Here is a 21,598-nt window from a genome sequence, read left to right on the forward strand (position 1 = left end):
TTTTGTTTTTAGTGGTGCATAAATACCATTGCAAACGAAACGAAACTTTAACAAACGAGACCAAATCTTCAAACCTTTACTTCCAAATCACTAAATGTAATATCCAATTGTAATAAAATCACAAAATCTAATAACCAATTGGAGCAGACTTAATTTCTTTTTATTGTCAAGTATTATATTGTTACATATTATTACGTAACGTCCAATTTTCTACGACAGATATAAACATCTGTCATTTTTTTATAAATTGACTTTATTCATCAAGCTAATCCCCAACAGATTCAATGCATTTTTGCCAAAAAAATACAATCTAACGTAGATAAAGATACTGCGAGAAAACGCTTAGTAAGGAGCTGACACATCATTTTAATAAATAAAATGCGATATAAATTATATGTAAATCAACCATATACGTATATAATAAATATTAGGTGTAGAAATTAATTCCGTACCTTTACGTTCACGAATTTGTAATTCTAGTTTAAGTAGAAATTTAAAGCGAATAATGTTTTATTTTTAGGTTAAAAAAGAACATCAAGCATTTTTTGTAATTTAAGATATCTCTGTAGACATTGCAAAGGCGACTGCAGTAATCGGTGTCTATTATCTCATACTTCAATATTGACATTGATCCCAACATAGGATATCGCGAATTTCATCTTATCAGTCAAATTTCGTTAATTTTGTTGTCATAAAATGTAATTTTGTGTAATCTGTGGAACGTATTGTAGAATACAAAGCGTCTCGTTGATTTCAGATACCTTTAAAATGATTAATCGAGGTTGACAAAAGTAATGCTTCACCAACAGTAATCTTCTTTAATCACTTTTAGGCCTGAATTGTTTTCTCGTGGTAAACAAAACATTTGTCACGTGCCTCGAGTTATTTGGAGTCCAACTGAATTTTAACAATCAAAGTTATATTCATTGGTAATACATAATGATATTTATATATGACTTTTCACGTAGAATTGTTACTAAATTACAAATTAAGTTTATGTTAAGAAATACGCAATCAGAAAGTCTGAAACAATGAGCTTTTAAATGATTTTTTAAACATCGTTTCATAGTTTCCTATACAAACATGATGCTGTTTTTATAGAAAGTAGTATATATTTATAGAATTTTATATAAAATTTCCTTAAAAGGAAATAAAGTTATCAAATTATGAAAGATAATGATTTTAAGACGTCGAATACAAATTATTTCAGATTTCGCTCTCATCGCTTCGAGATTTCAACGTTTTCCTTTTGCTACATATTCTTGGCGATATTAAAATATTGAAAAATAGAGAAATTAATTCTTTCAAAACTTGATATATTTGTTTAATTCTTTGCCTTTTTATATTTCAGAATTGTGTAGTTACAGGGAAATTTCACAAATGTTTGAATAGCTTTCGTAACGTTTAAGAAATTAATATTAAATAAATTAATTCATATTTATATTTTCTTTTTAATATTGGCCCCTGTATTAATAAAATTAACAAAGGACTCTCTCTTTAGTACATAAATAAATAAGTAAATAAAATAATAGGTACAACAAAATAAATGAATGACTATAAATCATCCAATATCTTTTTAGGGTATTTCTCATCTATTTTTATTACGCAATGCTACGATTGTTATAACGGTTAATGATGAAGAAAAGTTAGATTATTTTATCACACTTATATTTTCACACATTTTTTAAGAACTTTTAACATTAATAAAATATATTCTAATATTTACAACTTTTTCTTGCATTTGTTACAATCATTTAAGAATTATGTAAACACATATATCTACATTTGTGTTTCTACACCTTTTCCATGCATTTCTTAAAAACTTATGAAATATATAAATTTTCAAATTTATACAACGATCTTATACAATTGTCATTTTATGAGATTTAAAAAAAATGAATGGAGCGGAATGAAATAAATAGAATTAAAAACGAATGTCAAAATTTGGCAAATAATGCATCGTATAAAATGATAAGAAATTGCTCGTGGAATTGCTATACATATATTACGCATAAGTTGCCCGAGTGTCTCACAATCAGTTCTAGCACGATCTCGAGTAATGCCTTGGTCGTTGCTTGCACAATGGACCATACGAGTGATTCCATACTTAGATAACATGCAACTGGCACTGGCATTTACAGTTAAGCGAATTATTGTCAGTGATTTCAAACGAGTCCGAGCGAGATGAAATGCTTGAGTTGTTATCACTTTTTGTGTTTTTTTATTGAGTCGTGCTAGAAAATCCAAAGCTTACTGTTAAATAATTTTTTGGTAAGGAGCTTTACGAAGTAAACTTATAAAATTGTAACTATTCAATAACTTAGTAAGGAGTTTTACAAATTAAACTTATAAAATTGTAACTATTAAATAATTTTGTAGTAAGGAGCTTTACGAAGTAAACTTACAAAACTATAACTATTAAATAATTTTGTAGTAAGGAGCTTTACGAAATAAACTTTTAAAATTGTAACTATTAAATAATTCTTTAGTAAAGAGCTGTACGAAGTAAACTTACAAAACTATAACTATTAAATAATTCTTTAGTAACGAGCATTACAAAGTAAACTTATAAACTTATGACCTCGAGGAAAACTTAAAAAACTCAGTCCAAATTTGGAATTGTTTGATCAATCCCGTGATCAACAGCAACAGTAGGAATTTCTCTAGAGTGTTTACAAAAACATTTTTCTGTATATAACAAAAATTCATTACTCCAAGAAAATGAAACGTGATTTAGCATATTTTAGAAGCGTTTCTTTAATTACTAGTTGATACCAAGCTTATCTTTATTTTCTGTTGTTTCATTATTACATACTGTAGGATCGTACCCAAAATATCTTCAAAATTAAACAAAAATTACGTAAATGTTTCTCTGCAACAAAGTCACAAAGAACACTTAATATTTGGCATCCTAATGCGGTTATCCATATTAAAAAGAAGGACGTACATATTCGGTTCCCCGTTTACAATTCACAAATAACTCTGTACACAATTGCGATCATCGAGCCTAACCTTCGATATCGGGTGCCTGCATAAGCGAAAGTGATAATTGTAATACCATTACATCCCACAGAATACTTTCTCCATCGGTGTTTAAAACCAGCAAAGTGTATGTTAGACGGTACAGTTACGCTCCTGCCGTTAAACCGTTGTTATCGGGTACACGGATCTTATCACGAGGCATCGCTACGTGTCAACTTTTATTGAAACGCTTGCATTTCGTCTGTTTGTGCGCGCAGTAGTTTGATTAACTAAATTAATCTTTTATCTTCGTACGTTGGTATAAATATCAATGTTTCGTTTGGTGTCTTGATATTTTCAAAACAGTGCTCGCGAACAAAAATCTACCGACGTAATTTTCAAGATAAGTTTAATAAACAAGCTCGATAAGTTTAATAATAATAGATTGCACGTGATTGGATCTAATAATAACTATGCAGACAATAACGAAACGCGTCGTGTTTTTCATAATCGTCGTAATATTACTCTCGGGGGGTTTGTACGTCGTATTGATGCAAGGATTCCAACTCGAGCTGAATGCGCATCGGCCAAACATAATCGTTATTATAGCGGATGATCTGGTAATGTTTCTGTTAATTTTAATAGTTTCACAGAAAAGTTTGCGGGATGCACAAGTTCGGCCAAATCCAAGATTGGTTTGAATGATCAAAAAACAATACTCGTTGGATTTGTATATGTTGATTTTGTAATATTCAATTTTTAAATCGATTTTTTAAATCTTGCATGATTTTAGTTTGGTGTAAGACAGGTCGGTTTCTCTCATTAGTAATAATTAATAGTTTCACAGAAAAGTTTGCGGGATGCACAAGTTCGGCCAAATCCAAGATTGGTTTGAATGATGAAAAAACAATACTCGTTGGATTTGTATATGTTGATTTTGTAATATTCAATTTTTAAATCGATTTTTTTAATCTTGCATGATTTTAGTTTGGTGCAAGACAGGTCGGTTTCTCTCATTAGAAATAATTAATATCTTTGTATGAAATGACTAAATGTTACAAATTATTTAAAAATTGTAATTTATATATACGTCTACTGTAGGGGATTAGTGAATCCTGTTCAGAGTTTAAATAATTGACAGAGTTTACGCATATTTCGTTTGATACGTATAGTTTATTATGAAAAATTAAATTACACAACGTGATACATTAAACAAAAAACACAACGCATCGCCAAAAAGGAGCAATGCTACCAACGTATTGTAGCGTAGGAAGATCCTATTGCCAACAATAATTACATTTAAATTAGATAAGTAATAATTTATTCGAAAAAAATTATATTATCTATACATATGTATATAACCATAATTATAATAATATTATATAATACAATTTATAAATAATATACATAATGTAAGCTTCTACGAGTAAATTTTCACTTATATAATTTAATATATGTAAAAAGTGTTAATTAATATCTGGGCACTTTTTTGAGGATCAAATTTTCACACTAGTATGAATCGAAAAGTTCTTAATCATTTTGCTATTTGAGGCTTCGTTATCGAGATATAAACAGTTGAAATTTATAGATGTGACTTCCGGTGCGCGCTATTTGAATCTCACAATCAGTCAGCTGTTCGCGTGGCCGCGCGCTTGCGCAGTCATCCAGAAGAAACACGTATCGATGCCATTCGCTTGTTCGTTTCACATTCTCCTAATAAAAATAAATAAATTTAATTATATAAATAATTATATAATTATAATATATAATTATTATATAATTATAATATATAATTATAATATATAATTATTATATATATATTATTATATAGTATTATTTTATTATATATTAGGTGGACTGGAAAGTAATGTCGTTTTTGCCATCTTAAATACTTGTTTATCATTTATCAGCTCATTGATTTTTCTGATATTGAAAATTTGCACACTACGTGACAAAAGGCTGCTGATAATGAGGGCGATTATATAATGAATTCAAGATAGAAATTTATCGAAAAGTTTGAATTTAATGTAAAAGAAACGACATTACTTTTCGCTCTACCTAATAATGTTACTATTTAATTTAATTCTATAAATGAATTTTATTCTATAAAAAACTGCTTGAAAAACACCTGAAAATCTTCAATAAAATTTATGTTCTAATTAGCAGGAAACTGTTAATCACCACAGGTAGACCCGAATTTCGTTAGCATGTCTATCTGTCTAGTATCGTCAGTATAATTTTTTATACCGTTAAAAGAGGAAAATGTCAGTTTTGAAAATAATACCGATGATACTAAACGAATATACCTGCTGGCAAAATTCGGGCCTACCTGTGCTAATTATCATTTTCCTGTTAATCAGATGTCGATGACCTGTTATTACCAGACTATAACATTTATTGGAGACTTCCATATAATTATAAAACAGTTCCTTGTAAGATAAAATTAATTTAGCAGAAAGTGAAGTGAGTGTACATCGGTCCGTTTCTTTTTTAACGAGTACGTAATGTGCGACCACGCGAACAGCTGATGTTGGATTCGAACAGCGCGCACCGGAAGTCACACCTGTAAACTTCGACTACTTATATCTCGATAACAAAGCCTCAGATCACAAAACGATACAGGACTTTTCGATTTATTTTGGTGTGATAATTTGATCCTCAAAAAAGCTCTCACATATTTGTTATCACTAGAATGCGAATCTTTATGCAAAATACAATCATCGCGAACGTGCCTACAAAAATTAAACCTAAATAGGAATTTATTTTATTCTGCAAATATTATAACATGAACTTTACTTTCAATCTTTTTTATATTATTGCATATTGTTTGCATTTTGTAAATTTTTGGACATTCAAATTTCCCATAAATGCATAAAGATCCGCAGTTTAGTTATCACCTTTTACACATCTGTGAAAATAATTGAAGCAAATTTAGTCATAGAATATTCCGTTTTGAATTCAAACATTAATTCAAACTCAAATGAGTTCGATTCAAAATGAGTTCGATTCAATTGAATTAGTGTTTTCTTTATTTTACTTACTTTGAAGTTCTGAGTAATCTTGCTCTAATCTTAGTATTAAATAAAGGATTTTAGTAAATACTTATAGAATAATTGTTATAGAAGATAATCTGGTAAAAAGAAATAGATAAGTGTAACGACTATTGTTATATTATCTGGGTTATGACAACACACTCGTGTTATCTCAGTGCACTTAATTAAGAAATTCTAATGATTATTTAACATGATGCTTCGAGGAATAAAAACACAAAAAAATAACCAAAAATAAAAGATTGTTCATATTTAATTGATTGTTCATAGAAATTCGAAAATGAGGGTTTCTATGCTTCTAATGTCGTTGACTATGAATGTGATATCTAGACTGCGGGAGTTTATGCAATTTAAAGCGAATTAACGAACACTAAACATTACCAATTTTTCGTTAAGGGTTGGAATGACGTAAGTTTTCACGGCAGCAATCAAGTACCTACGCCAAACTTAGACGCTCTCGCTTACCACGGAGTAATACTTCAACGGCATTACGTTTTGCCGATATGTACTCCATCAAGGACAGCTTTCCTTACCGGACGTTATCCTATTCGAACAGGTATTCCTTTAATACGATTTATACTTCCAACGCGTGATCTGATTGTGTCGGTACAGTCGAATGCCCGTCATAAGCCTGCCTCTAATAAACCTCTTCCCTTCAATCAGCAGTTGCTGACAATCAGTTTCTTTCCAGCAAATTCCTTCTTCTTGTTGCGCGGTCGAGTTCCCATTCTCTTCTGGATACGACCAACGCATTCCTTTTTTTCTACAGGGAACTTTTCACCGTATGGCCTTGCATTTTGTATCGTAGTATTTCCAAAAAAAAATATTTTAAAACAGGGAAAGGTTGCCTATCTGCCAGGCGCTCTCAAATGCTGGCTCCGTCCAACCTACTTGCTGCTCTTACAAATTTGCCCCGATTTGGAAAGCGTGATTCAAAAAATTTGATTCTTGGGGGGACCTGATAATGAAGCAATTGCGCGTTCCCTTATATTCTGTGTTGATTATCTTGAATTTCAATAATAATCAATTTTTTATTAATGATTTTTATTGTTAACAATTTTAGAATAACTGTTATTTTTTGTCACTGGAGACAACTGTTCCGCAACTGTTGAGCGATTTACTTGGATTCTCTGGTTTGTTTCGTCTACTCGATGTGACTAGACGAATGAAAGCACAGAATCCAAGAGTTGTCTATTTTTCTTTTGGAGGGGAGTAGAATTCATCAACAAGTGGCACTTCTTTAACCCTACAAACTTTGCGGTTAAAGTTTCTTAATTTTCAATTATTTTTAAAAATTTTCAATGTGTCACTTATTATTTGGATTTTAATTTGTGACTTATTTTTCAGGTCTAAAATGTTTCAATCATTTTTTTCAAATTTTCAGTTTGTTAGTTATTTTATTTAAAATTTTAAATCATTCAATTATGTCTAAAAATTCTTAATTCTTCGTTATTTTTTGAATTTTCAGTTTTACATTTGTTATTTGAATTTTCAGTTTGACATTTATTATTTGAATTTTCAGTTTCACATTTATTATTTGAATTTTCAGTTTGACATTTATTATTTGAATTTTTAGTTTGACCTTTATTATTTGAATTTTCAGTTTCACATTTATTATTTGAATTTTCAGTTTGACATTTATTATTTGAATTTTTAGTTTGACCTTTAGTATTTGAATTTTCAGTTTGTCATTTATTATTTGAATTTTTAGTGTGACCTTTAGTATTTGAATTTTCAGTTTGACATTTATTATTTGAATTTTTAGTTTGACCTTTAGTATTTGAATTTTCAGTTTCACATTTATTATTTGAATTTTTAGGTTCACATTTGTTATTTGAATTTTTAGTTTCACATTTGTTATCTGAATTTTCAGTTTTACATTTGTTATTTGAATTTTCAGTTTTACATTTGTTATTTGAATTTTCGATTCTACACTTGAAATTTTAATTTTTCAATTGTATTCATAGAAATTTTCAAATTTTTCCTAACGTTCTGGAATCTTGTTAACAAATTTTGGAGGTCGTTGGCCTGATGCTACTCGACTTTCGAGGTATTTATGGCAAGGTCAAAGGATGAGTGGGACCGTGACGAATATTATGCGCGCCATCGCGGACGGTCGACCGCCAATGGCTATACCACGATTTCCAGTAATAATCGTGCTGTTGCTACAAAGAAATAGTGCCAATATTTCCTCGTACTATTTATGTTCATATAGTGCGAGTGAGTCATCCACTTGGGCGGCCACTTGTAGGCGAGGATGATCCTTGTTGATCATCTTACCTCGAAATCAAAATTGCCGAGAAAATAATCAAATCTTCCCAACAGCTTCACCTACAAACAAATTATTTACACCACATAATTTGGATGTTTGTGCTAAATATCTTTTGTAAAAACATTTCTTTGATATCTTCATCCCCCTTATGCGATAATTAATTATTCCTCTTTAACCCTAGAATGGAAAGAATGAGTAAATTTTACTCCTTGCATTACTTCTTGTTACTTCTTTACACTTTATTCAAGACTTGTATTTAAAATTTATTGTTACTTTTAACCATGTTGGTACCTTATTCCTTGATACTTCACCTAATAATAAATTATTTACTCCACAGAATTTGGATATTTGTGCTAAATATCTCTTGTAAAAACATTTCTTTGATAGCTTCATCCCCTTTATGAGATAATTAATTATTCCTCTTTAACCCTAGAATGGAAAGAATGAGTAAATTTTACTCCTTGCATTACCTCTTGTTACTTCTTTACACTTTATTCAAGACTTGTATTTAAAATTTATTGTTACTTTTAACCATGTTGGTACCTTATTCCTTGATACTTTACGTACTAATGAAAAAAGAAGGTAAAATTTGGGTATTTTGAAAAGGAGTAAAAATTACTCAATCTTTCCATTAAAAGATTAAACAGTGACCTTTCCATTCTAGGGTTAAACAAAACACACAAATATTAAATTTAACTACAATTTGGTCAAAATTTTAAGGATTAACAGATTTAATTCTGTACCGACAGTTATGTTCTAGTTATGGCTAGTATCAGCCCTATTTCTACACTCTCAAATGTTGAATCCTATATCGTTTATGGATCGCCTAAGTTTAAAATATATAAGAATGTATATCGAATGATGGAGGGTCCGAGTAACAGAGGGTCGGTTAGCCCTTTGCACTCGAGGCCTTTTTTTTGTGGTACCTACCAGCAACTCGAGATGTTTCTTAGCATTCTATTGCCATGAATTCTAAGCTATCTAAATTTGAGAATAAGGTCACTTTTACCTCGCCGACAATCATTTTATCGACACTTCGGGCTCCAAAGAAATTAAACCTAAAGAAGGTGTTTTTGATTTTTTCAATCCTTTCCGTCACGCCTGGACCCTTCAAAGGTGCCATTTCCCTGCACCATCCTCTTTATGGGGGTGAATTAACCCCTTCGCATCAAGCCTCGCCAATGGAACTTTACACACACCCAGAGGACACTACAAAACTACTCCTGACGAAGTTTCACGAAAATCGGTTGGAAACTCCCATATTTATGACGTTTTGAAAAAGTGTCCCCAGTTTTCTGATGGCGAGTGCAAATTTGCTGCGTGAAACCTAATGGTGACTGAGAGTCATCTTTCGAGTGCAAAGGGTTAATAGAGAATTTGATTTAGATAATAGAGGTTCTACTGCACCATAGTTTTTGATGGACAAATTGTAAATAATCTTGGAGATATAAAAAAAAATATTTTCAATGTTTCTTTATATGATAGATACCTAGTTTGAAACTCATCTTTTGATTTTAGGTATGCAAGGCTATCCGCTGAGAGCAGGCGAGCCTCGCGCAATACCTTTAAACAATACTCTTCTCCCGGAATATCTACGAAAATTGGGATACACTAGTCATCTCGTAGGAAAGTGGCACGTTGGTTATTACAGTGACTATCACACGCCAGCGTATCGTGGCTTCGATACCTTTTTCGGCTACTATAATGGTTATATTACATTTTTTAATCACACCATTGTTCAAAATGTGAGTTATCCTTTTTACTTTGATACGCTTTCGTTATTATAATACGAGCCGTTCGTTGCACAATTCGATTAACTATATAAAACAAAGTGTTCAGAAATGGGACGGAAGTGGCTCCTAAAGTAAATTATTTATTATTCAAAAGCCAAAAAAATTTAGTCGTTTAATAAAGTTAATCTTTATTACTCGGGAAAGTTATTATTAGACTGCGGATCTTTATGCAAAATAAGATCTTCGCAAACGTGCCTACAAAAATTGAACCTAAATAGGAATTTATTTTATTCTGCAAATATTATAACGTGAACTTTACTTTCAATCTTTTTTATATTTTTGCATATTGTTTGGATTTTGTAGTTTCTTGTACATTCAAATTTCCTATAAATGCATAAAGATCCGCAGTCTAGTTATTATAAATATAAAAGGTTATGACTCTACCAAGTGCTTTGATACTTAAATAAGATTTTTCAAAAAGTGGAGTTAATCGATTTTTGCAATTTACGGCTCATGTATTAGTATGTATACTTAATATATATAAATACATTCCGTAACAGTTATTATATTAATTATTATTTAACTAATTTTCTTACATGGACACGAATTGAATGCCAAATTGCAGTGCATTCGAAACACATTGATTTAGCTAATGTTGAGTACTTTTATTAACGGATTTACTGAACTGTATTCATTTTTACTACTTCATTTCTTATAATTATATTGAATATGAATAGATGGGTGATTGTTTTATTTGTTATTAGAAAAAATATTAATGTTTCTATTCGTGAAACACATAAACAAGAACATAAATTTGAAGAAAGTTAATATTCCTTTACAGAATTACACCGGTCACGATTTGCATTACGACGTGCCTGGGAGACTGTCCGCGGAATACGATTATCAATACATAACCGATCTTATCACCGATAAGGCTGAAAACATAATCGCGAACCATGATCGTAGACGACCACTGTATCTCCAATTGGCACACGCCGCTGCCCATTCCACTGACTCCGAAGATATAATGGAAGTTCGCGATGAGAAGAAAATGAATGCTACCTTAGGCTACATAGAAGACTTTGGTAGAAGGAAGCTTGCAGGTATACAATGTAAAAGATCGTACAATACAGAGTGGTCCACGCAAGTCATAACTCCGTTATTATTGCATTTACGAAATAATGCCAAAGGAGAAAGATAAATGGTTCGAAGAGCACTACATCTGTAGGCCTTAAAATTTTGTTTAGATGCAGCAGTGCATGTGCAATTAACAATTGCATCATTTCTTTAAATAGAAATGCATATTATTTTTTATACAGGTCGATTCTTCTGTTCATTCTACGTAAACAATGATTAGCGTACCATGGCAAAAAAATGATTGGATCTCGAGATATTTTCAAAAAATGTTTTTTTTTTGAAGAAGATGCTCAAACGCTTAATGACTAGTAAGGTAAACACACTTGTAAAGGTAAACACCCTTTCGACATTGGTAACATAACAGAAATAAACAGTAGAACTTTCTCCTTTGGCATTTTTTCGTAGAATGCAATAATAACGAAGGTATGACTTGAAACAATTGCGTGGACCACCCTGTATACAGGGTGTCCCATGCAAATGGAACAAGCTGTACCTCCTAAACGGTTGGGAATAGAAAGAAATGTTTTAAGTGAAAGTTAAATGATTTCGGGTGTTGCATAACATGCAATTAACTTTATGCAGTTTTGTGCATCAGTGCATCAGAAAAATGCAACTGCACTTTTTTTTAAAAGGGAAACCTATATTTTTGACGACATAGATCGATGGAATTTCTTGTGCTCTACAAAAAAGTACTGACATACTTATGCCCTAAACTTGTTCGTTAAGAAGTTATTGATGGTAAAAGTTATCGAATTCGGTTAAAAAAATTATTCGGATAACTATTACCATCAATAACTTCTTAACGAACAAGTTTAGGGCATAAGTATGTCAGTACTTTTTTGTAGAGCACAAGAAATTCCATCGATCTGTGTCGTCAAAAATATAGGTTTCCCTTTTAAAAAAAAAGTGCAGTTGCATTTTTCTGATGCACTGATGCACAAAAGTGCATAAAGTTAATTGCATGTTATGCAACACCCGAAATCATTTAACTTTCACTTAAAACATTTCTTTCTATTCCCAACCGTTTAGGAGGTACAGCTTGTTCCATTTGCATAGGACACCCTGTATAATGTTGATGATAATAATAATAATAATAATAATAATTGTATATAATAATAATAATAATTGTATATAATAGTATAACACTCTAAATATTTTCGTTGCTTTAAACGACACGAAAAAATTGTTTTAATAAAAACCTTTCAGTTTCGAGAAGGTAATATTACTCACTATGCGAAAATTATCTCAAGGTCATATTTTCTGTAATTTCAAGGTCATCAATTTATTCTTGCAATATTATAGCTGATAAAAAGACGAACTCACACATTTATAATATATCGACCTTCGAATGACCTTGTGAGAAGTTATTTTTACAAAATCAATTAGATTTGTAGACGAAGACAATGGACGCCGCAAAGTGAACAGGTTTATAATATTCTATTTTCAGGTGTGGTTACCGCTTTGGACGAATCTGTCGGTAGAGTAGTGAAGGCGTTGAAAGAAGCGGAGATGTTGGAAAATTCGATTATTGTCTTCATGTCTGACAATGGTGCACCAACTGTGGGTTCTTCGCAGAACTACGGATCGAATTATCCTCTTCGAGGGGTAATGAATTATCTTTATTAGTATGCAACAATATATCTGTGTAATATCATGACAAATGTTTTAAATATGAACTTATTCATTATTTTCTATACATTTTTATTGGAGGAAAAATTTTGATATACGTACATTTTTTAATTATCCGAGATAAAAGTTTTGTTTATGGAACTTTTGTAAAAAAATAATAATAAATAAGTTCATATTTGAAACATTCAAAATAATATTACAAAAATATTTTAAGTAGAGAAAATAGGTTTATATTTACTGAACTGATGTATAAGGAAATAATTAAGATAAAAAAATCGAAATTTTTAGGGCTTGTTTCTATTATTACTATAAGTACATAGTAGCACTGTCAAATTTCAAATTATTTCATCAATTTTTACCGGAGTTATAAAAAGAAAGTAATTAATTGAAAAAATTCCATGTATTTTTCATTTATAAATTTTGAAAATTTGGGCCACGTGTTAATGTTAAAATTAACCACTCAAATCTTGCAGGAGTTTTTTTTATATATTGCAAGGTATTTATGGGGCGCGTAACATTGATTTCAAAAAACGTTGAAACAAGGACCAAGCTACAATCGCGATATCGTAATTTTCAGATAAAGTTAACACTTTTCGATGGTGGTATCCGTGGCGTGGCGTGCATCTATTCGCCATTGATAAAAAGCGTCTCCAGAATTTCTGATAGTTTGATGCACATTACCGATTGGTTACCGACATTTTACTCGGCTGCGGGTGGCAATCTAGAGGATCTAGGAGAAACTCTCGATGGTGTTGATCAATGGGATACCATTGTTTCTGCGAAGGGAACTGGCCGCACTGGTGTATTGTTAAACATAGATGAAGTTGCAAACGTTTCGTCGGCTTTAATAGGAAGATATAAATTACTCAATGGTAATAAAAAAAATATTTCTATTTGAACATACTGTGCTGTATTATACATCATTACGGGGTTCTAAACTGTTCTGGAGTATTATGTTTTATTATGCTGCAGTATCCAATATTAAGCTGTGTTATGCTGTAGTACACTCTGTTGTACTGTATTATGTTGTATTATGTAGTGTTCTGGCATGCTGTATTATACTATATTAGGCTGTATTATGCTGCATTATCCTGTATATGCAGTATTACGGTGTATTATGTATTATTCTCTATTATGCTGCAATATCCAAAATTAGCCCGTATTAGTATTAGTCTGTATTACACTGTATTATGCCTCAGTATCCAGAATTAAGCTTTTGATTATCCTGTGTAAACCTATATTACGTTGTATTATGCTGCATTATCCAGTAATATTCATTATAACGCAGTATTATGCTGTATTTTTTTAAATGTCTTTTATTATAGGAGCTGTTTCTGAATACCCTAATTTCTATGGTGACAACGGTATAAACAAATTGTACCCACAGTACAATACATCCAGTGTTTTGCGATCATTAGCAGGCTCTGCAATTGCAAAAATATCGAAGTCTACGTTAAAAGATGAGGACGTAATTAAGCTTCGAGAAAAGGCAACAGTAACTTGTAAGAACTTCACGACGTATTCTACATGTTTACATACATGTTTGTTCGACGTTTATAACGATCCTTGCGAGACAACAGATTTGTCTCTCGAATATCCAAAGGTATGTGAAATATACTGGGTGAGTCTTCTAAACTTTGCACCTCTGAAATATCTCCGTTGTTTTTAATAATTCGAAGTTATGGTAGATCAAATGTGATCTCAAGGTCATATTTTCCGAGATTTCAAGGTTATTTGTGTGTTTTTTGTTAATGAGATTGGGTAATTTTATTATTGTCATACTGTTTCTGATAAAAAGAGAAATTCAAGTATGTGTAATATTTGTAATGTGTAAAATTGACCTTCCGGTGACCTTTTGAAAAGTTATTCTTTTAAAATCATTTTTACGTATACAGGTAATTAAATGTACAAAATAGAGTAAGTACTACAAAATGTGTACACATTAACGATTGTTACTCTCTATAATTTTCTGTAATCTATTTTTTGAAAGAATCTAGCATATTATTTAAAATTATAATTTTCTTGTTTAAATATTTTTGATATTTTTCTAAATACATTTTAACCCTTTGCACTCGAGACCTTTTTTTCTGATATCTGCCAGGAACTCGAGATGTTTCTTAGCATTCTATTGCCACGAATTCTAAGCTATCTAGATTTGAGAATAAGCTCACCTTTACCTCGCCGACAATCATTTTATTGACACTTCGTGCTCCAAAGAAATTCAACCTAAAGAAACATTAGGTATTGTAGATTTGCTCCGTAAGACCTAATGGTGACTGAGAGTCACCTCTCGAGTGCAAAGGATTAATATTCTTCTTAACATCTTTTTGTGTAAAAAATATCTTATTAAAAGGTGTTTTCATTTATAGATTGTGGACGAATTAAATCACTACATAAAAGAATACAGTAAAGTTTTAATGCCTCAAACAAATGCACCAGTGAATTCAGCCTCTTTACCCCAACACTTCAACGGAACATGGATGCCTTGGATAGTTAAATATCCTTTACATCTAATTTCTTAGTACCTCGTGACACAAAATCAATCTACAAATTATTCATACTTAAATGACTGCGATATCTGATGATAGAAATTTTATATTTTTTACTGATATTTTAATTGTCATCTCAACAACCTTTATCCGAAAAGAAATAATTTTATGTTACTATACACACAGACTAAAAAAATCTGTATAAAACTTATTTTTATATAATTATACTGCTATAGTATACATGCTATTGTGTATATAATATAGTACAGTATATTATACCACGTACAAATACAAAGAGAATAAAGAGGAAATGTAAAATACTTTCTGTCAAATAATCCTAATTTTTGAGATAATAAAATTCGATATGTGTTTTGTAACATATCTATTAAAAATTAAAACGCATAGTGAAGACACGTTTGATACGCATTTTTACATGCGTTACATTTTTACTATTACCTCTTGCTTAGATGTACCACACGTCTTGGGACACCCTGTATGAAATTATAAACCACGGTGGCGGTAAGAAGTGACAAAAAGTTCATCGCTAAGTCGGCTTTTTTCAGACACGTTATTGTTTACAGATTATGCAGATGAGATGCTGTCGTTCCTGAGTACGTTGATATCAATTTAATTGCACGTTATATACCCGCGTAAATGTACAACTTCCACAATTTCTAAAATTCAATTTCACCGACAGAATAGTGACACTGGCATTACAAATATATTATTATAATAAATATATGATAAACGTATCGAAAAGGTATGTAAAGGTATGCAAACTGAAATAACGATATTATTGTAAATAATATAATAATAATATAATAATATACATTATGTATATTTTACATTAGATACATTACGTACATTATACACATTATATACATTATATACATTATATGCATTACATACATTACATACATTATGTATATTTTATATATATTTTCTATATTATAAAATCTGCAGACTATGTATTATATATACGTTATATATATGTATGTATTATAATAATACATAGATAATACATAAAATAAATAAATAATAAATATAATTCATAGATATACATATGTGATATATATGTCTATGTATTATATTTATTATATGCATTATTTTTTATATGTATTATTATATGTATATATATACATTATATATATAATATATAATATATATATATATATATATTATATGTGCAATATATATATAAGAGATTTATAATATAATTAATTTTCCAACGCCATTGATACCATTCATTTCCTTTTTCAATTTAAATATACAGGGTGTCTCAGAATTAGTGTAAGAACTGGAAATGAGGGGTAGTTGATACGATATATATATATATATATATATATATATATATATATATATATATTTTACTTATATATATATTATCTTTATATATTTTTTCATTTTCACATAGCATAGAAAATATTTGCGTATTTGTCCAAGTGTCTTTATTAGTGAAACAACAACAGCTTACTACATTAATAATGCAAGCTTCAAAATCGGTATGTTTCCCTATGATTTCGATATCCCTATAATTTCTGATATTTTTGTGGAATACTGACAAAGTTTTGTTTAATTACTCTTTAAGTTGCAACGAAAGTTTTATAGGCTACTTCATCTAGGAAAATATTAATTGTTACTGTTATTAAGCAATAAATTTAAAGAAGACTTCTTAAAATGTAATAGAATTTGTTGAAAGAACGTAGTTTATAAGAAAACTGTACAAACCAATTGTCTGACATAAATAACATGAAATTCAAAGAATAAGTTATGTTAATATAGATATCTTTAAGGAGAACAATGTTGCGCAATTTGACTTAAAATGAACCGTAGGTCTAAAAAGTCTTTCTCCCGGTTTTTTTCATAATTTCATTCTTATCTCATCTTTATTCCGGTTTAGCAATTTGCTCGTTTATCAGGGAAGACTCCGGCATATAGATGCGTTAGCTTTGTATGTAATCACGCAGAGGGTTGACGTGGAAGAAACCCGTGGAATGAGGGGGTAACTCTGGCGATCATGCCGAGGGTTTGAAGGTTTAAGTCGGTTTTAATAGCCAAGCAGCTGTTGCCGGATCTGTTTGCCCCCTTTTTGTGGTAGACATCTTCGACGAATAATGGCAGGAAATAATCTGAAACGAACGAAGCGGCCATCCTTCGCAGTCCTCCGGCAATAAACTGTTTTTAACCCGTTCCCTTCTTCCCGCCCGCCCCCCCCCCCCCCCTTACATGCCGCTGAACCCTCTTAGTCGTCCTTTTAAGCGCACCGAGTGAAAGTGCGAATATAATTAGTATCAACGCTCTCGCAATGATTCACGCGCCACTGTGCGATCATACAGTGATAGAAATTACACAAGTCGCCCGCTTTGAAAAAATGTGTCAATTTCTAACTCCGTGCTCTTTAACAGACCTGTGGCAAACTTTCATTGAAATCAAAACGAGAGATAAGTATTTGAAACGTTATTTTTTTCGAGTCGTTGTTTTCAATACAGTTACTTTCAATACTGTTACTTGAAAATAATGATAACAGTAATTTGGTTTAGAAGTTCGGCTATTTTTTATTTAAAAGACGAAATAAATAATCCACGAAACAAGACATCTTTTATGAAATCTTATAAGAATGAAATGTTTTAAGAGATTTATAATATAATTAATTTTCCAACGTCATTGATACCATTCATTTCCTTTTTCAATTTAAATATACAGGGTGTCTTAGAATTAGTGTAAGAACTGGAAATGAGGGGTAGTTGAGACGATTCTGGACCATAGTTTCCTTTGGAGACAAAAAAAAAATATACATGTCAAAAATGTATCAGGTTCTAACTCCGTGCTCTTTGATAGAATTGGGGGCAAATTTTCATTGAAATCAAAACGAGAGATAAGTATTTGAAGCGATATTTGTTTCGAATCGATATTTTCAATACAGTTACTTGAAAATAATGATAATAGTAATTTAGTTTAGTAGTTTGGTTATTTTTTATTTAAATTTTGACGAAATAAATAATCCACGAAATAAGACATCTTTTAGGGGATCTTATAAGAAAGAAATGTTTTAAGAGGTTTTTGTCTGGGTCCATCTGATATTGCCGTAAAATGTATTATGCTTTAGGAAAACATCTTTCATAATTTAATCACCATGCAACATAGATAGATCAGACATTTTATTTTACAGAAATGTCAATACATTTAGTTCATCTGAGAATGGACAACAAATTTAAAATTGAAATTCGGAATTAATTTTAACATTCGAACAATTTCTCAATTACTTTAAACAGTTGTTTCAAATAATTATAAAATCACAGGTATAAAAATAATTATAAAATAAAATAACATGTTATTTGGAATAATATTTCAAATAATATCATTTTAAAAAGACTCAGAAATAATTATAAAGTTGATACATCGAAATAAATAGAAGTATCCTTAAAATCAACTCCTGATTCTGTGGTTGTCATAATTTCGATTAATTAATAATATGAAATATACTTTCAAGAATTAACGCAAACTTGTTACGAAAATCACATTCCCTTCGATGTGATGACTGACGAATATAATAAATTCATATAATTTAAATTCATAAAATTGGGATTTCAAAAAAGGACTACGGATTGCTTATCTACGTATTTATTTGACGTTATCACATCAGCAATCATGCATTTGCCGCTGCGTGGGCGTGTAAAAGTTCCTGGAAAGTTATTTTCGGAGCTCGTTTTGGAGAAGGAAACCGAAGATGATGGTTATGAAGGATTTATATATAATATTAAGAAAAAAGGAATTATTATCATCGTGCAAGAGAAGTGCCATGAGCTATGCCCCTATGGAGCATAGCTGTCTGTGAAGCAGGATGTTGCGCCCACCAATAATGTTATTTGTAAGCGGGGAACGTGTACGAAGACAATAAATAAGGCTAAACTTATAATATTTATAATTCTTGTACCATAGTGACGATATTATATAAATATGCCTGTGGTACAAAGTATAAGGGTTCAGAAAGGCACATAGAGTGATAAGAAGAGTAACTATACTACAGGTATTGATCTATTAACCTTGACTATAGTTATATTTTAAGTCAAGTCAATTCAATCAAGTAAATATTAGATGTGGACACATTAAAAGTTGGTGACGCCATTATTTTGTTTAAAATTGTGATCTCAGGTACTTTGTACTTTGTGTTCTTGTCGTTAAGTATGAATTTTAATATTTAATCTTGCATTTAAAAAAATTGGAACCAACATAGTTTTCAATGATATAATATACATAGATAAATTATACATATTATGTAATTTACTGATTTTAATAAAATGCAATGTATTTACGATAATTACAATATATATGGGGGAAGTATTCCTTAATGCAAGCATAATTACTGGGTTTCTTCTATTTTATTTAACCTTTATTTTAATCTTTAAAAGTAAGTATTTTATAAAAATAATTATTCATTAATATTCTGTTACAAAGTACTATCTTTTATATAACCACCATAATATTGGTAATAACAAAATAAAAATTCTCTAGTAATCCTTACAATAAAATTATATATATTTCATTTTAACGTTTTGCTTAGAATATTTGTGTTGTTATTACCAATATTATTCATTATTGGTATTATATAGATAAATGTATAGCTATTTACAATATATGTATAATAAGTGTATAATAAATATGTCATACACCAATATATACAAATTAATTATTTTATGCAGAAGAATATCAATATTCTTTTCCTATTCAGGCAGATGGTACTTGCTGGTATCATCTTTTGCTTAAAAATTACAATTTTGCTAACAAATTAATCTCAGTTTAGTAGTGCTATTTTTTAGCTTAAAATTGCAGTCTCAGTTTGCTGGCACCATCTTTTGCTTTAAAATGGCAATCTCAAAGAAACTAAAGATTTTCTGGTTATATATATTATATAATTACATCGTCGAGAATAATGGTAAAATTGTTTGCCAAAACCACATTTTCCCTTTCAACTCTCCTGCTATTTTTATTTCAATTTAATTAACCTTATTTATATGATAAATAAGAAAATCGTTAGTTTTACTGGGTAAGTTCAAAATTGAAGAAGGCTTTACGAAAAAAAAAGAAAATATTTGTTATCATCGAGTAACCAATAAAAGACCCTGTAAGTTTTATAAACACCCGCTTGATACATTACTTTTAAAAAATTCGTAAAATAATACCTCAATCGCAACTTCTTGAATCGAACTTACAGTGGGTGTAGCAAGGTATTCGTACACCGATCAATTTCCAAAAAAACTACGTAAAATTGTAATTGATTAACTTATTTTTTATAAACAATGACATTGTACATATTCTCAGAAACCTCTAGAATAGATAGAGTACAATAAAAAAAATAGCTATTTATGTAAGTTGCGAAATTAACAAGAAAAAAAAAACAATTAATCGATAGAAATATTGAAGCGATAAGTATTCGCAAAATTGATAAAATTTTAAAATTTGATTAAAAAAAAAGGAAATCTACATTAATTTACAAGTATATAATACTTCCTTCGTGGGATTTCCTTTTGATTTTATAATTATTGTAACTCTTCTAAGCATTAAATCAACTAAATTATTAGTTATTCGAAGTGAGATCTTTTTCCATTCCTCTACTAAAGCCATTTTAAAAGAACTTTACTGAAAATTTGATGTTTTCTAATTCGTACGGACCAATAAACTAATGTGTTTACGTCACAAACTTTACTGTAAATGGCTCGTCATAAGAATCGTACAAATACTTATTGCTTCTATACTTTTACCCAGTGTTCGCATTTTTTTGTTAACATCACAAATTATGTTAACTAGTAAATGTTGTTTGGAGTATATCTATCTTAGAGATTTCCGAGAATATGTAAAACATCATTGATTATAAAAAAAGAAGTTAACGAACTACGATTTCACGCAAAAGTTTTTTGAAAAGTTGATCGGTGTACGAATACATTCTACATCCACTGTAAATTGTGAAACAAAAATTCTTGAATTGTGCTTATGACGACTGCGTGTATCCCCTTAAAACATTTGCGGTGTAGTTATTATTGACCGTATATAACGAAATCCACGTGTAAACGGTAACGCATAATTCTAGGATTCAGAAAATTAATTGTTCAATTTTCATAATTTATACGACGTTGTAATTATAATATTATTCCTTACATAGTAAGATGGAGTATATTAGTACGCGGATGCAGGTAAACGGTTCGCCCCTGAAAAAGAGGGCGGGTAAGTCCGAACCAAACTTAACGACGTAATGAATGTCTGACAGAGGTTTATTTATCGACGATGAGATAGAGAGAGAGAGAGAGAGAGAGAGAGAGAGAGAGAGAGAGA

At 30.4% G+C, this 21,598-nt stretch overlaps 1 protein-coding gene across 3 annotated transcripts; it reads left to right on the forward strand.

Moving 5' to 3' along the window:
* The first annotated feature begins 751 nt into the window (after window positions 1-751).
* On the forward strand, window positions 752-15,348 carry LOC128894067 (arylsulfatase B-like). Of its 3 annotated transcripts, none has more exons than XM_054155511.1 (8): window positions 752-2,271; window positions 6,408-6,567; window positions 9,802-10,028; window positions 10,858-11,119; window positions 12,601-12,758; window positions 13,360-13,654; window positions 14,108-14,385; window positions 15,152-15,348. In XM_054155511.1, the coding sequence occupies exons 3-8, from the start codon at window positions 9,804-9,806 to the stop codon at window positions 15,302-15,304; spliced, it is 1,371 nt and encodes a 456-aa protein (XP_054011486.1). In that variant the 5' UTR covers window positions 752-2,271; window positions 6,408-6,567; window positions 9,802-9,803; the 3' UTR covers window positions 15,305-15,348. The 3 variants fall into 3 exon arrangements, with proteins under 3 accessions (XP_054011486.1, XP_054011487.1, XP_054011485.1); XM_054155510.1 differs by lacking the exon at window positions 752-2,271 and adding an exon at window positions 3,125-3,581; XM_054155512.1 differs by lacking the exon at window positions 6,408-6,567.
* The last annotated feature ends 6,250 nt before the right edge of the window (window positions 15,349-21,598 follow it).

Source organism: Hylaeus anthracinus, unplaced genomic scaffold (assembly GCF_026225885.1).
Source record: "Hylaeus anthracinus isolate JK02 unplaced genomic scaffold, UHH_iyHylAnth1.0_haploid 3, whole genome shotgun sequence".
NCBI classification, from domain to species: Eukaryota; Metazoa; Arthropoda; class Insecta; order Hymenoptera; family Colletidae; genus Hylaeus; species Hylaeus anthracinus.